This window comes from Solanum dulcamara, chromosome 8 (genome assembly GCF_947179165.1).
Source record: "Solanum dulcamara chromosome 8, daSolDulc1.2, whole genome shotgun sequence".
Taxonomy (NCBI): domain Eukaryota; kingdom Viridiplantae; phylum Streptophyta; class Magnoliopsida; order Solanales; family Solanaceae; genus Solanum; species Solanum dulcamara.
The window spans coordinates 78,000,701-78,019,143 of NC_077244.1; the positions used below are offsets into that span (position 1 = coordinate 78,000,701).

The 18,443-nt window shown below is 30.4% G+C and overlaps 2 protein-coding genes across 2 annotated transcripts; one reads left to right on the forward strand and one right to left on the reverse strand.

The window, feature by feature from the left end:
• Positions 1-3,112: 3,112 nt before the first annotated feature.
• On the reverse strand, positions 3,113-4,508 carry LOC129900961 (uncharacterized). Its single transcript, XM_055976058.1, has one exon. It carries the CDS (start codon positions 4,158-4,160, stop codon positions 3,249-3,251), a length of 912 nt encoding a protein of 303 aa, XP_055832033.1. The 5' UTR covers positions 4,161-4,508; the 3' UTR covers positions 3,113-3,248.
• A 7,645-nt stretch (positions 4,509-12,153) lies between these two features.
• On the forward strand, positions 12,154-15,211 carry LOC129901355 (transcription factor bHLH78-like). Its single transcript, XM_055976504.1, has 7 exons — positions 12,154-13,260; positions 13,669-13,734; positions 13,853-13,921; positions 14,021-14,092; positions 14,233-14,304; positions 14,446-14,545; positions 14,887-15,211. The coding sequence occupies exons 1-7, from the start codon at positions 12,265-12,267 to the stop codon at positions 14,922-14,924; spliced, it is 1,413 nt and encodes a 470-aa protein (XP_055832479.1). The 5' UTR covers positions 12,154-12,264; the 3' UTR covers positions 14,925-15,211.
• Positions 15,212-18,443: the final 3,232 nt, after the last annotated feature.

Genomic DNA, 18,443 nt, shown 5'->3' on the forward strand with positions numbered 1-18,443 from the left:
GACCCTAGTCCACCATCAGTAACCAAAACCACTAAAATGATATGAACTACAAAGTGAAAAAAAACTAATAACAAATAAATTAAGAGAATACAAGCAACGAGATAATAATTAACAATATAGAATGTATAATACAAAGACAACACACACTAGCTAATATGCAAGTCAAGAACCCTAGACACTAAGTGAAGAGGGAAAGTGAATAACAATAATTAAAACACTAAAGGTAGGAACTAGGAAAGAAGAATAGTAATCAAACTACAAATAATCAGTTGAGGAGAGGAAAGATAGAACCTGACCCGGAGATATTCAGTTGCCGGAAAGTTCGCTAGGAGGATCTCATCGGAAATCACTAGATCTAGGTCCGATCTAAATAAATCTGGTCCAGGTAGAATGTGACAAAGATTCTGATCGGAATCCTAAACGTCGCCAGAAAATTTGGACGTTGCCAGAATTTCCTTGTAGCCGGCAGAAAATGCAAGAGGAGACCAAAAGCTTTGCCGAAAAGTGGATTGAGAAACATTCGGTCTCGCATTAAATTCTAAAAATGAATTAAAAATCATGAGGTCTCATGTTTAAATGATTGTACCATATATCAATAATATGACAAGAAAGGAGTTGATTTTTTCTTTTAAAAAAGAAGAAAAATTTATCAGGAAGCATAAAACTGATGCCCCAATAAAATTAAAGAAACAACACGTTTATATTCAATTAATAAAAATAAAAAAACCACAACAAGGAGACAAGTGGCACTTTAATTCTACCTTTTCCACGTGCAAGGAAATAGCCACCAACAAATAAATAAATTAAGAAACAACATTTATATCTATGAACAGAAGCAATACAAACTATCTCTATACAAATCGTGAAAGGGTATATTGAGTTTACGTACCAAACCAGTAATATAATGAAGTAAAAAAAAATATTATACTCAAACACATTATACATATATTGATTTGACATTTGAGTAAATTTTTACAAAATCAAAATACCACTAAATAAAAAAATAAAGCATCATAAAGTCGTTGGATTTTGACTCTTTACGTAATACAACCCCTCAAAAGAGACAGAGAAAGAGGCTATAAGGACTTTAGTAAGGGTACTTTGAGCTTCTACAAATACCCTAAAGTCAAGCCAGCAAAGAACCAACAAATCCTATTGAAAGGGCAACAAAAATATTTAAATAAATATTGCCGTATCGAAAACACATTATCCATTCAACTACCTTTTTTTAATAATATATTTTCCATTTAAATACTGATACAGGCCACTTGTCCTCAATCTTCTCTGTCTATTTTACTATTTTAATTTATTTTTTTAATCATCCAAATTCAGATTTGTCAGATTTAATGACACTTTTACTATAGAAAAATGGCAATATAAATGAATCTGAATTTTAAAGCAATGAATAAAGTAGTTCAGGATATTATTTTTCATATACAATGACGGACAAGTGTATTTCTCTTGGGGATTGTTTGGTGTGAAGAATAACATCAAATAATTTTGGGATTAAATTATAGTAGTACTTAAGTTAGTGTTTGGTTGGTAAGTTTGGGATAATTTATTTTGAAATTAATAAATAGTATCGGGATAATTTATCCCTCCTCTTGGTGGTATACTAATTTCGGGATAAAATATGTAATGACAAAGATATCCCTTTAAATATTTTTTATACCTCACTTTTCACATTCATATATATTTATATTATTTTTAGTACTATATATAACAACAATCACTCCTTATTTTTATGATAATTCTTCATATTTTTTCACTTAAAAAATTACACTATATAATATAATATTTATTTGACTAATTCTTATTTTATTTATATTTTGATTTCTCATAAATTCTTTTTTACCTTAACAAAATTAAAATGAAAATTTTATTTTTAAATTAAATAAGAGAAAAAAATTATTTTTAAGTACATACGGACATCATGGAAATGCACACATAAAATTATTTAAGGTAAAGTAAATGAAAGTTTTATTTTAAGAATGAATATTAAATAACTAAAGCTTGTAAAGAAAATATAAAAAACTAAATAAAGTGAAGGGCATTTTTGTAAATAAATAATCTATTCTCAAAAATTTATGCCATGCATATTATTTTGAATACAACAAATCAAACACTCAATAAAAAATAATCTATCTCATCATAATATGTATTCAAACCAAACGACCCTTAATGTATAATATGTTCCAACAAATACTGCTGCGTCAAACCGTCGATATCGTATTTTGAATCAGCCGCCCGATTTTGAACTTTGGATTTTCCATGTTGTCAATGGCGCTCAGCTGCTCGCCCATATCTACGGCACGTGAAATCTTAGCTAAATTATGCACAAAATGTGCATTTTTCGCGTTACACTTTGTAAACTAAAAAAAACAATTCTTAATATTGCGGATTCGAGAAAGAGGTAAGAATTACATACGATGATAAACAAAATTTATTTATTAATTTAAATTATTATTTTTATCGAACATGTTAACCACATTCAAGCATGTTTTGATAATGACAAATGAAAATCAGGTTATGAGAATTAGGTTCAGTTGCTAGATGGTGTAGTAGGCAGACGTAAAAAAAAATTGACAAATCCTTATACGAGTCAAAAACGCAAAAATAAAGAAAGACGGTAGAATAAGACTCCTATAAGGAAAAACAATAAAATTAAAGTTGTACTTTTCTTGGCTTTGCAAATCTGAAATCAAATATCTCAAGCAAAAGGCAAGGCAGAGTTTCAAGAGCAAAGCATCGAAGAAAGAAGAACTAGAATTAAATTTTATTTATGAAAGTTAATTCATGTGTTTGAACTCTACTTAGAAATATTATTTAGTTATAATTTTCTAAGGTAGAAAGTGAGGCTTGTAACAAAAAGTGAGTTTGACTTGGAGAGTTTGAGTTGCGATTATAGTTAATCTCTAGAGTTTAGGTACTTGAGTTAGTTCCTTGATTATTGTGTTGTAATCTAAAATCGCCCCTTGAGAGTTAAGATTGTGATTTTTCTTGAGATTTTTCATAATAAATTCTGTATCTTGTGTTTAGTGTTTTGTAGTACTCGTTCAAAAACCAAAAATTGTTGGGTGGTATAGGTTTGTTGAGAACAAATTAACTTTCAATTACAACTTTTATATTTTCATTCAGTACACTACAAATCAAATACAAGTAATATGAATGAAACAGAAAATAAATAATTGGATCTATTACTTTACTCCAAAATTTGATTAACTGCTTTTTGCAGCCATCTGTTGCTATCATCTACTACGGGTTGAAGCGGGAAATAACAGGCAGCCGTTCACGGCGGTAGTGTGAAACCCGACAGTCCGGCACTTAACCGCATTTATCTGCTTTGATGGTGACAACCACGCCGGCGACGGCGTGATGTTGATTGTCCTTTTGTATGTAGCAAGCCATTTGTTCTGCATGAACCGGTGTTTCCTCCATGGCGGAAACGTGAGGCCTCTGCTTTTCAACGACCGTCTCGCCGCGTCGCTCATTGCTCTCAATATCTGCTTTAGCTCTTCACTTTTGCCAACAAAAATATTCGGCATTGACTGTAATAACCGTTCGTACTGAATCGTCGGCCTCGCGATCTCGAACTCTGCTGCGAAATCGAGATCGACGAAGTAACGAGTGATGATCTGATTAGCGGAATCCGATTTCGTAATGTCAATAAACTCATAATTTCCGGCAGCAAGTCCACCGGAATTCTCCCATTTCGTCTTGCAAACCGCTGCATTGTAACCGAAATTCCTAAGATATGCCATTACATTCCTCTGGAGCACCGATTTATTCGATTTAAAGCACGAAAACATTTCCAATGCCTTAGCAACACAAGATACAATCACATTACGAAACAAATCGAGTTCGCTGCGGAAAACAGGGCTCTCCATTTCCTCAATCATGTCCGTTGAATCACACATTGATACATCAAGCTCAGAATCTGAATCATTCTCCGGTGTTTCATCTCCGTCATTGTTTTCTAAATCACCGAAAACGAGATCGGAGAAACTAGGAGAAGCAACATCAGCAGCAGCATGAGCACTGTGTTCACTGCCGCTGCTGAAGTAACCGATTTCTCGTTTCTCAGTACGGCCAACGATCCGAGCCTTCATTTTTTCGTCTAACGGGTCAGTAACTCTTTTCATTCTGCTAAAACCAGACATTTTATTTTCCCTTCAATTTTTAATAAAGCACAATTAATTCGTTAAGGCTTATTAAAAGAGCTATTGAAATGAGAATATTCGAATAAAAACTGGAATTAGAAACAGAAAAACAAAAAAGAGAGGAGTGAATAATGCTTTTATAAGTGTTTGAAAATTACAGAATGAGTCATGGAAAAAAAAAGGATATACTGGAGAAAATTCTATTAATTAATTGAATGCTTAGTTATATTAGATAGATAAGGGTAAGGGAATAGGGATACATATGACTCTTCGGAAAATCGAAAAGGTAAACACTAAAAAATAATTGATTGATGCATGGAATTGAATTAAGATGGGAAAACATGTTTTTGGGAGCTTCTAATTTAAACTAATCAAAAATAACTATCGCGATTATATGTTAATATATAAATGAATCAAAAGAAAGAACAATATAAATAAATAAGCTAAGAATTCAAAGTTTCTCTTCGTAACGATGATTTACGGATAGAACTAGAATGAGGATGGTATACTAAGACTCGGAATAGTGACAATGTCAGTGAATTGAGATAACATTTCATGAATATGGATGTTTTAATTTATAGTTGTTATGACTTGGTTTACAAGAAACTGAGCTGTAGAAAATCTTGAGCTAATTTGGAAATATATTTGCCTTTTGTCCTTGGAATATAATATTACAAACCGACTCTGTTGGTGCTACCATGGATTCGACAGTCGATGCCAAACTTTGCGCCCAAGCAAGGCTGTATAGCTGCCACATAAGCATTAATTCATTCGAATCTGGATTTAATCAGATTTAAAATGGGGATCGAATGGGAAATTTAAAAAGCTGCATTTCTAAGTGTTCTCACTTTTTCATTTTCAAATAAACGTCACAGAGGCTTTCTTTTACTTAATATGTATTTAATTTTTTCTTTGTGTATATTCATATTCCACAAACGTTTTCTTTAACATGCTAATGCTATGAATGTGCTGCCTGCTTTTAATCTCACTCATCACTTCATGCATGTAGCATGATTCCAATTTCCAATAGGAACCTGTTTGGATCATCTAAATTTATTATTCGTTTGTCTCAAATAATGTGACACATTTTTTTTTAGTCTGTCTAAAAAAGAATTTCATTTTTCCTTGATAATAAGATCAACAAGGTACACTATACGCAGCAATTTTCAATTCAATATCATTAACTGTAAGCTCCCCTTCAATTTTGTCATTATTATTGAAAAAATAATATTCAAACACACAAAATAATACAGAAACCTTAAATACAAAGCCCAATGGAAGGAAAACATAAAGTAAGATGGGCCAGCCAACAGGAATTAGCAATGATTGGCCAATTGGGACATTGGGCCAAATCTATTTCATTTGGAGCCCATTAAGTAGGCTGCATAATTCTGAGATTGAGTCATTAACCTCACCAAATTGCCATTCTAAAGAATGAATTACAATTGCACAGATCTCCACTTTGAGAATTCCTATATAAGGTATAGTTAAAATTCACGAATTTTTGTAGGTCTAATCGCTTCAAAATTACTTCAGACTGGCAAATCGGAAGTTCTAATTTTAGGAATCAAACTTTTATATTTGAAAATTACATAAAAAATTATTTTAAGTCATTATAATTAACAATTTAAAATATTTAAAAGACATACAAAAATCACCAAAAAAATAATAATTTATTTGACTCTTGAAATCTAAAAATATCACAGAAACTAAACTGGGTGACTATTATTTTTGAATAAAACAATCTAAAGCAGCCAAAAAATTATATTCTCCACCAACACACGGCTGCTTAAAGTCGTCAATCATGTCATCATTAAAATTAGAAGGCTTATTATAATAAAATAATAAGCTAGTGTAAAAATGTCACTGTACAGACCATCAAGGAACATTGTCTAATTAGCCAAAAAATTATATTCTCCACCAACACACGGCTGCTTAATGTTGCCAATCATGTCATCATTAAAATTAGAAGGCTTAATTGTAATTACAAGGCTTATTATAATAAAATAATAAGCTAGTGCAAAAATGTCACTGTACAGACCATCAAGGAACATTGTCTAATTTCTTACTTCTCATTTCTGCTTCTTTTGCTGGTAGACAATGGCTACACTTGATTTAATTACACAATATTTTATATTTGTTTTTCAATCACACACCTATTTTTATTTTTATTTTGTTTGGTGTGTCTCTTTCTATTTGTTTATATTATTGGCGTAGTAATTAGGTTCTCAGAGACTAGGGTAATGAATTGACACTCAATCCATACGTTCATTGGTTGCTTTTTGGTTATACCGCTTCACGGGTGGAACTCTATGAAAATATTCTTGAATCTCGCCCTTAATAAACTAATAAGCATTCATCGTTATCGACTAAAAAAAGTAATTTGTTGTAACGAATTCCTTAATTAAACTACAATAATTATGTAGATAATACTCGACAACTTCAGTGATTACTTAAATAAATAAGCTCAAAAGCTAGTGCGATGTACTATTTGGTTACTTTAGAAATGAAAGGGAAAGAAATAAAACGAGAAATCAGTAAAAAGTTACATATTCTATCAAGATAATTAGATGTGTCAAATAGCAAGATATTGTCCTTACTACATTGTTCTAGTCTACCCGTAAGGATGGTTGAGTTGGTTCGATGTACTATTTCATAAGAGAGGTCAAGAATCAATTTGTGTTGCCAATATATACCTTTTCAGTCAAGTTTGTTACAGCAGACTTGTCTAGTGCGATTTACATATCATGTGTGAATTGTAACCAATTAAACTTGAGTGAGTTTATCTAATGGCACACCTAAAAAATAACAACCGCAAATTTTCTAGGATTGCAAAAAAACCATCGTTCCAGTCTTTCTTTCTCTTTTAAAAAATAGTTTCCTTATATAGTTGTAACAAAAAGAACTATTTAACTAATTACAGATGGTTGTTGAAGATGTACAATAATATGTCACAAAAATATATAGACCGTCAAATAAATAAGAGTTGTCCAATACTCCCCATCCCCCCCACCCCACCCCACCACACACACACATGAAACTCATATATATATAACAAAAATATATAGTTGTTTTTCCACGTTTTGCTTGATGAATTGAACTTGATTCTTATTTATTGGATTAATGTCTTTCTTGTTAATTAGTATTGTAGCACATTAAACTTAGAGGATGGATGATGGTACAACAAAACCCAGTAACTTTCATTCAGTATATATAATGTATTAAAAATTCATTAAATACATATCTACAGATTAAATTTAAAACTTAATTATTAGCCGTTGAAGTCAATAGACGATAATTCATAACCCATAAAGCTACTTAATCCTCTCCGTCGGATATAAATAAAGTTACATAACCAAAATAGAGGAGCACTTTGTATAAATATGATGTTGCAAAATTTTGTACACGCAATCTCATAACTGGGATATTAATTAGTCGCAACAAGCATGCATCATACAATGATAATAAATTCGGTATAATGAAATATAAAAAGTGTAGTGTGTACGTACAGTGACAACTCTTATTTGTACGTAACTTGCGACGATAACAAAGACTTAGTTTTCGATAAATTCTAGAAGAGCAAAAAACATGCATCATGATGACCCTAATGGAGTTTCTAATTAGTTCCTATTTTAATCGTCACATTGATAATAAATCTCTCGTACATTGCTGTAAAAACTTGGACATGAATTGTTTGGCAATGAACTTGTGTTGGTCAAAGACAATGACTGAGGCTATAAATGAGAAAAATAATATTGCAAGAAAAAGGCTACGAAATAGTAGTTGAGACTAGAGATATCCAATGACATAAATATCTGTGTGCCAAAATAGATATAGTCAAATATTGCTAAAAGCAAATGTCTAATAAATACTCCTCCGTTCATTACTCATTTATAATATTAAAAATAAATATTCCATTTTAATCAAGTAATAATTTACTGTTTTATACTTATATTTACCCTTATTATTGAAAATTTCAAAGAATTGTTAGTTAGCTGCACAACTTTGTGAGTAAAGATAACTCATACTTCTTCTGAATCACTTTACATGTTCGTTTCTTAAGAAATTATGTGTTTGACTATTATATCTTATTCATTATCTTTAATAATTTAAAATAATAATTTCTCTTTAATCTCCCTTCAATAAATAAAACAAATACTCAAGAATATAGCCTAGTAGTCAATAAAGTGATTGAGAATCCTGGAATATCAGGTTCAAAACTTAGTTAAAGCCAAAAACATTAGGTGATTTTTCTAATCTGTCCTAGCTTTGATATACAAAGTTACCTGATACTTGTTGTTGGTGGGAGGTATTCGGTAAATTTAGTTGGCGTGCGCAAAAGTTGGCCTGAACAACACGATCATTAAAAAAAAAGATAATCTAATCTAAGTAATCACTATTGGAGTATGCTTTCAAGAATTATTATTACGAAGGACAAAATATATTTAAGTATATCTTGATTTTTTAAAGTAACAACTATTTTAAACCATCTATTAATCTGAAGGAAATAATAATTAGAAATGACGTAATAAATATATTATTTTATTTATAATGGGGTGTGTCAATAATAGCTCAATTATTGACCTTAATTAGAGCATCAAAGAGACTAGCAACACTTTCTATAGTGCTAGATCCTCCTACTGCATAGCCATGGAAGTTTCAATGACCACTTAATTATCAGTATTAAATAATTAAGTCGGTGTCATACAGTATACAGTGATACGGTGTTTGAACATTGACCAGAAAAAAAAATGATCCCAAAAATAGAAATTTCATTTATCCACGTTTTCTAATATTTATGTTCACAACTTATATATTCTCATGTTATAAATATTTTTTAAATTACCTGTATAGTTTAATCAGTTATAATATGTTCATTCTTTTTACATATTATCAACCAGTGGATACTTGTGATAGACTATGGGATTTAGGTTTAAATAATCAAATTCATAATAAAATATTTTATAAATTTCTTGATATATATATATATATATGGCGTAAGCAAAAGTTATTAAGTTGAGACGAATCGTCAATTCATCTTCACCACCAAGGAGCTACTTTTGCTTGAAAAGGATACCTAACCACATGCATCTATTACAATCCTTTTACCTTTCTATTTTTTTTGGCTTCTAAAATCATATTTTCCCACTGCATTTGCTATTTTCTAGCTAGGTAGTATGATTGGAAATGACTAGGAGTTGTGAATCTGCCACCAATTTGTTGTTAAAAAAAAACCCTCTTACATAGGGAAACTCTACTTAAAGACCTATTATATAATTGCAGAACATAAATCCCCACATAGAATATAAAAAAAATAATCAATTATTAGAGAGGAAGAAATATTTGTTGGCTTTGAAGAATTTAATTTGCGTTGAATAGCTTCATTAAGGGATAAAACGTCAAGTAAAGAGATTTTTCACTCGCATAGGTAATTATAAATATTTATTAATATTTCATATGAACATGATTATTAATATTGTATGTTAATTTAAATTTACAATAAAAACACATATTCTAGATTACTAATTCTTTTTGTTTCCCACTCCGTTTCAATTATCCTTATAGTGATCCGACTAAATTCAGATTCACATCGAGAAGTCATTCATTTGAAGGCAGAGCGCTTACTAACAAATGTAATTCTATATGCAGGATTCGAACATGAGACTAGAGGTGAAATCTAAAATTTCATGAAGTTTATAGAAATGAGATTCTAATCCTTCAAAAAGTTATTGAATTCTAAATAATAAATATCGAATTTAAACCAAAATTATTTATGGCTGAACCCGAAATTTGAAAGGCTTACACTATTAATTTCCTATCTAAAACCTATGATCAAAGATGAATAAAAACTTATTATCACTTCATCAGGAGCCTTATTGATTTCGAAACAATACCATCATTCTTATTGGAAACGTGGTGTTATTTGTGGTTGGTATAGGAAGACATATTCAATTATGTATATTAGTTAAATGATTGAATATATTGTCAATTTCCAGCCCATATTCCCACTACTGCCCAAATCAGAGAGGGGTCTTACAAATCATTTATTTTTGGACAATATATATCTGTGCCAAAAATGTATTAATTCGAGGTTTCACCTCGTTTCTTTAATACTATGTAACATCATATTCAAAGGGTCATTTACATTTTTTATGATCAAAGGAAACTTCAACTGATTCTTGAAATTCGAACATTTTTACGTAAATTACGAAAGTCGTATACTCTTTATAAATTTATTTTTAATTTTATACATAATTTTTCAAATTTTTACACAATTTTTTTTTGTTGTTGAAAATAAGGGCATACGTAATTTTTGTAGGATATTGTTCTTTTATTCAAATTGTGAATGATTATACATACATTTTTCTCCTATTCACAGAATCTCATACTCATCTTAGAGAGATTTACTTTCGTAATTGATTATATCATTTATTTTAGCTATATGACGGTAAAAACTTATCTACATCTGATGTATACACTAAACTAATTAATGTAATTTTTTATGATTAGGTGATTTAATGAAGTAAAACACATGTTAATTTATCAAGGTTAAGTAAAATAAACTCTATTTTCAAACACATGACATGTATGTATTGAGTTGATATATACACCAGGTATGAATAAGTTTTACCCTATATGACCTTTTCACAAGAGTTCAGTGGCATAAGAAATTTTTAGAATTTTTTTTTTAATTCAAATTATAAGTGTACATAGGATATCATTCCCTCTTCACAAAAAACATAAATAATGGTAATTCGTAAATTCGATGGAAAGGGATATATAAGCTCAGAATGTGCAGAATTCTCATGATTCAGACATATTATCTTGGAAGTATTGCATGAACAAATAGGAGATCTTTTCATAAGATATCCTGTCTAACGATTAAGTCATAGCAATAAATATTGAATTGGTTTTTTTGTATGTTTTTTTTTTCTTATTTTGAATTACTCAATCAATTCTTTTTATTCCACCACAGCCAACTTTTTTTTAAAAAAAAAAAGTGAAAGAGATTATAAAGTGGGAAACTAAACTCTTATCAATGAGTTGAAAATTCAGTCAGCCAAGTAATTAACCTACTAAAAATTTTCTCCGCCACAACTTACTAATTTGAAGTTGAAATAGAATTTTGATTGATTGACTCTTTCCTTAAAATATTGCACAACGTAAGCCACACTTCTAGGAAATTATTAATTAAGTGCATTGTTAAACGTTTTTTCAGCAGAGATTATTGTGGAAATTTGAGGCAGAATTAGTCTTGGATAGTCGAAGTGACATCAAATGACCACTTATTAGTGTGTTGAAACTTCTTACACCGTCACATAAAATTCATTATTAAAGAATTTATATGTACATATGCCAGTCTGGAAGAGGTCTGTGGAGAATACTTGAATTGCATTTCTAAGGTACATAGATGAGTAATTTATATGGTTCATAAAAGTGAATGAATGAATGAAGATTGTCATATAGTTATAATACTTAATATTACTAATACTATTATTATAATTAATTAATCATAACCCATCATTATCCGACTTAATCGGAGAAGTCGGAATTAGCGCAATGATTGACCTTCCAAAAAAACACGTTATTAAGGGATTTTAGAAAATAAAAGTTTTCGCCTGATAATTTATCTGCATAACTAATTTATCTGCATAACTTGTTTAAATGAATATATGGATTTATTAAGGATACAAAATTAGAAACGTGATTATACATGACAAAATAATTGAAGTGGCCTTCATGATAAATAAGATAAGAAAAACGAGATTAAAATGGTTCAAATATATGTCAAGAGAAGGAACACATATGCATCATTGCAGAAGTATGAAAAATTGATTATAGTAAATTTTTAAAGAGGTAAAGGAAGGTTGAATAAAAACCAAAAAAATGTAATTAGATATGATATGAGGGTAATAAATATTTTTTAGATAATATTTCTTACTTATCAAACATTTTGTAGGAAGGGAAATAAGTTATAAATATGAGACAAAAACTTTCCTTTACGCCTATTTAATTCCATTTTCTCTCTCTTCTCCTTCTTCTTCCTCCTCCTTAACTAAACCTCATTCTTGTGAAAAAAAATTGTGTTAAGTTTCTTTATTTCATGGATAATGACTACTTCTCTAATGGTGGAATGCAACCACCCTTCCATTTTGAACCCAAAATTCCATTAAATTCCCTACCTTCACCTCAAGAACCAAATTCAGATTACTTTCTAAACACTCATTGGGCTACAGATAATCAATACACCCATTTCGATTCAGCTTTGAGTTCCATAGTTTCACCTCCAGTAATCTCCAACTCTGTAAATTCCAATTCATCGATCTGCGAATTAATTGGTAAATTGGGTTCAATTTGTAGCTCTCCTTCAACCCAATTTACTAATAGTAGTAATAATATGAATAACTGTGATTCGACTAGAACTTCGTGTTATACTACACCCATGAACTCTCCTCCAAAATTACATATACCCATAATGAACCAAATGGGAAAAGATAAGTTACCCAATTTAGGGGATTCAGTTATTATGAATTCTCCCCCATTTTCCCCTCTTTCAGCTGCTAAATTTTCTTGTTTTGGTAGCCGTAGTTTCAATGGAAGAACGAGTCAATTTGAGCTGAACAACGAAGAATCGTGTTATGGATCTGGTACTGGGGTTTTGGGGAGAGGAAATTTGAGTAGAATATCGAGTAGCCCTTGTTTTGTACAAAACAAAAATTCAAGCCTAATGACGTGTGACAGATTGAATTTGGGCAGAATTTCAGGTCCTAATGAAGAATGTTCTGTTTCTGAGCAAAACCCAAGTGGTGAAGTAGGGTCAAAAACAAGAAATGCATTGAATTTAAGGAAAAGAAAAGCAGTGAAATCAAAGAATTATGCGCCAATTGTAGATGAAACTGAAGATGGTACAGGAAAAAAGAGATCAAAATCAACAGAAGGTAATGGAACTGTTAAAATGGAGGAACAAAAGGGCAGTGAAAGTGAAGAAACTGAGAAAGAAGTAAAGGAAAACCAAAAGATGGTGGAGCCACCAAAGGATTACATTCATGTTAGAGCAAGAAGGGGGCAAGCCACTGATAGCCATAGTTTAGCTGAAAGAGTAAGCCTCTTTTTTTTTTCTGGTTTGCGTTATGATTGCAACAATTTTTATTTACTTAATTATATCGTCGACAAGTATTTTACATGCGACTTGCTAGTATGGCATGAGTCAAACACATAAAAAAATATTTTGATATCGGGTGGTCGTTACTTGTGACCTCCTACAATATAGATAGCAGATAATTCTATGCACGAACCCTTTGACATATGGAAGAAATCATTGTAGTGTTTTTTGCCTCCATTGGATTTTGAACCCAAGACCTCATGTTTGACTACCTCAACTAAAAATTTAAACTTTGAGAGAGATAGAAATTACACTTTTACTTACTAATTATACTCGCAATGATTTGAAGGCCAAACTTTTATCTGTAATTTTGTCTAAGTATTGCCTTGTTTGCCATTTGATTAGGTCCGTAGAGAGAAGATCAGTCAAAGAATGAAGCTTTTGCAAGATCTTGTACCAGGCTGTAACAAGGTTTGTCCCAAATACTTCAGTAATTTCTTTGTTTCTCGTTGTCTTTAACTTTCTTGATGATCACATTGAGGTTTAAGTTTAACTTCCAGTTTTAACATAAATAAACATTTTTTACTAGGTGACTGGAAAAGCATTGATGCTCGATGAAATTATAAATTATGTCCAGTCACTCCAACGCCAAGTTGAGGTAATTCAAGATTTTGATGCAGCATTCTGTGAAAATAGCCCATGAAATGTCTTTTGGTTCTTCTAATTGATTATTGATACTAATTGCAACATTTTGTAGTTCTTGTCTATGAAGTTGGCTTCAGTGAACCCAAGAATGGATTTTCACATAGACAATCTCCTTCACAAAGAAGTAAGTGTTTGATATATGAATGGCTGACTTCTGTTTACCCTTAAATCGGCTCAATTGAATTTGTACATGTGGTTTAAGGATACCAACTTCCTTGTTACATTCAAATGGAGTTTCATGGGGTTATTGTTACTTTGTTTCAGATATGTCAACCAAATGGCTCTTTGCAGCAACATGTATTCCCATTAGATGGATATGGCGAAAATCTTGCTCAGGTAATAAACCGTTTAACAACTCGTTGGTTATATGAATCCTAACTGACTATATCGCTCCAATTTAGCTCATATCCAGCGAGTATTACGTTATAAAAAAGTACTAGAAGTTCAATATTTTCTAATTTGAGTTCATTTATCCAGCTTCCCACAATATGTGAGGATGACCTCCAAAGCATTGTTCAGATGGAATTTAATCAGAACTCTAACCAGGATCTGATTTTGCAGTCACAGACATTCCCTGGTAAGATAAGGGGAAGAAATTTTTTGTTTATGCTGGGGTCCACAGAGTAAATATCTTAAAAGGTCACTAAAGAAATAAAAATTATGTAGTAAAGACATTATAATTTTGTTTTGTATCAATTAAGGTTTGTTCACTTAACTTTGTTTTCTCTTATAAACTCACTTAACAAAGTTAAATGATTTTACTACATAATTTCTGATAGTTGAGTGATCTTTTGAAAGTGCGGAACGCAGTATTCCGGTATCGACACTAATTATATGTGCACTTATACTATGAATTTTAGCTGATAATGAGGAGAAAACCTCAATTTGGGATTAATATATTTGTTTCTTCTGATGCAGTGCCTAATTCTGAATCTCACATGAAAATTAAGATGTAGTCACCATCATTTGTGCACAATTTAAGGCCCCCACAGGAGAAAGAGACTGCTGTATATAAGCAGAGAGATTTTTAGTTTAATCTGCTTCAGAAATTGCTAATCAACAAGATTAGGATTAGTATTAAGGGAATTATTTCCCCTCTTATTGTAATCTATAATTGATTTGAACATTCTAATTTTTGCTTTTGTTGAGCTATTATAGTATTTACTGTATAATGTTAATATCATCTCATGTAAGATAGGAGTATTTCTCTGTAAAGCAACGAAAGATGTAGATCTTATTACAAGCTTTAATTATTCAAATAATTGTCCATTAGTGTTCTTTTGGGTAAATGATATCAATTGACAAGATATATCCCAAATCTTCCAAAAGATTTGCTTATGGTTGATGTCAAATTAAACAGTGATTAAATCAGAAAATTTCCAAACATTTGTGATTATTAAGTTATGTATGTTGTAACCAGCTGTATGAGTGACCTTCTTAGCTCAAAAGTCTCATAATGAATGATTTAATTATTCACAACTCTATGTAATTAGTTTGAGATGGCACCTCTGTTTTTAATAATGGGGGCATTCTTGAAGAAGTCAAAGAAGATTTAATTTACATACATAAATACATATTTACATAATATAATTTATTTTTTGCTGGAATTTAAATTTTAAAGAAATTGTCAATAGTATTCATCCATTTTATTCACCGCCCACAATCAATGGCGGAGCTACATATACTTGAGGGATTTCAATCGATACCCTTTCATCAAAAAATTACATTGTGTAGCACGTAGTTAGATAAAAAATTATGCGTATATATTATATATTGACACCCATTAAATTTGTTCGTAAATTTATTTCTTTATATTTTGACATTCTTAATGAAAAATTTTGGCTCCGATCACTACCCACACAATGTAACATTTTCTAAGGGGGGTGATTGTCAATCGATTAACTAGAAAGAGAAGCTTCTGTTCTTCCATTTTACAGTGCTAAAAAGTCCAATTAAACAAATTAAAAAGTCATAAACCTTCTTACAAACTGTCTTAATAAAAATATGATTTACAGGTTAAATCCCAGGCTGGCAATTGGTCAGATTCTGATTAGATCCAATGAATCAGAGAACTTTAATTTTCAAACTAATCCAAAATAATTAAGTGAACAAATAAAAGGTTAAATAAAGTAGTGGAGTTCAAGTATGGAAAGATACCATATATAAAAAAGATTAGATTAAAGATTTAATCATTTGATAGAAGAAAGTTAGTACTAGTAAAAATTGGGTTTGACAAAAATATTATTTCTGCTTTGCAGCCTTAACTTATTTTAATAAGAAAGATTCTTTCAAAAAGGATCTTCTTTCTCTTTTGTTTTCTATTGTTAAAATAAATTATAAAAATTACATAATAATATTTTACTAATTATATCTCAAGATATTAAAGGCCGACAAACTTGTCCCCAGCCACGCAAAAAAAAGAGAAGATCTGTGTTCACACTCTTAATTATATCAAATAATTCCAATAATATTATTTTTCAAGATTTAGATTACTATTTTAAAGATAATTTTCAATATGATTTTCCTGGCAGGACTTAGATGTTTGTTCTTAGTCTAATGTTTATTTTGGCCGACTAAAGACAAATAACTTACATATTACTTTTTTCACTTCTGTTTGGACGATTCTGATAAAGTGATAAGTATTTTTTATTTTTAATTAAAATTTTAAATTCAAGCTTTCAATATAAATCGTCTTTACTAAAGAGTTGATTTTCGAACGCAAAATTAAATTAGCAGAAATTTCAAAAATAGGGTAACTACTATTAAATTATTATGAGTGATATGATCCCTTATTTGATTAGACCCATCGGAAAAAAAAAAGTAAAAAAAGCAAACTCTCATAAATTATTTCATGAAAATCAAAAAGCAAAAAGAACAAACTTACTAGTTACTTTAGTGCATCAGTGGTTTCCTTGCTTCGACTCGTTTAACTTTTTTCTCAAGCAGCCAAATCCCTCAGCTCACATAAATAAATATATATATATTTGAGTTGTTAATAAATTATTTATAAATATAAATAATTTTTTAAATATAAATATAAAATTTGAATCAAAAGTATTAGATTCTGTCAATTGTACGGTAAATTCGCCTCGGATATAAGAATGAATGCACAAATATTTATCTGAATTCATTACTTTTAATGCAAAATATAAATTTATATAAAATTTATTGCGAAATATAAATTTATATAAAATTTATTAAAATTATCATATATTAGATATGATGAATTTAATACTAAAATCTTATTAAAGATTAAACTCATAAAATTTTAATCGTTTATCCACCTCGATCGGAAGGTGACATTGTCCATTGCAAAGTACACCATTACTTACTAAAAGATTAACTTAATTGGCTACCCTACATAGTATATTATATTATTAAATAGAGATTAGAGAAAAAAGTTGAGTGAAAATGGAAAGAATAGTGACTAAGAGAAAAAAAAAAGAGAAGATGTTTTAGAAGAGAAATTCTTTACTTACACGTTTCTAACTTTGAACCAATTTGGCAATTGACTTGTTATTTGTAATGCAAAATGGTTACAGCTATTCTTGAACATGTTGCCTACAAACAAACAGTGGCGGGTGTTTGACGAGGTTCGAACATGCGAACTGGTACGGCTGGGCGAAATATTGAACCCCTTATCACTAAAGTAAGCCCTTTAGATTATGCTTAGGGAGTTCAATGATAAATATATACATGCAAATCAAAAAAATTATCTTATATATATAGTGTAATTTTTTAACAAAGGACGGTTCGGATGAACCCCTGGACCCAACGTAGATCCGCCCCTGCCTACAAATGAAGATTTATATTTTTATATAAATATATAATTTTTTGAAGAAAAAAAACCACACAAGTACTTCTAAAAGCTAAATGAACGCATAAAAGAATCATACAATACGTATGTCATAGCTATTAAAATGAAAGCATCCCTTTCACGAGGACAAACAATTCATTTATGACTAGAAATAGATCTAGGGTATTTAGATCACGAGTCTACCAATAATTAGGGTTAGAGTCAGAATTTTCTCTAAAAGAGTTTAAAATATGAAGAATAAACGCACGAAGAAGTCGAAAGAATTCAATATCTACTTTGTATATACATAAAAATAATTTTAATCGTATACAAACAATGTAATTTTTAGCCAAAAAAGGTTCAAATAACCCTCTCAGCCCTACTTGGGTCAGCCTTAAAGAAATGAAGAAAAAGAAAGCATGGAGTGGAAATTGATCTCTAACTAACTTAGCATTCAACCAAATACAATATTCAGTCTTTTTTGAGTATGAGAGCTAATCGATAATAATAAATCAATTCTAAAAAATATATACATAAAATATTAAATTTGACAGAGATCATAAGTTTGCGTGCACCATAATTTGCATATTGAATCCACTCTAGTTTACGGTGGGTTGATGTAAAACTTCAACATGACAATTAGAATAGATAGTACCTATTGACATCACGTCTATTTTCA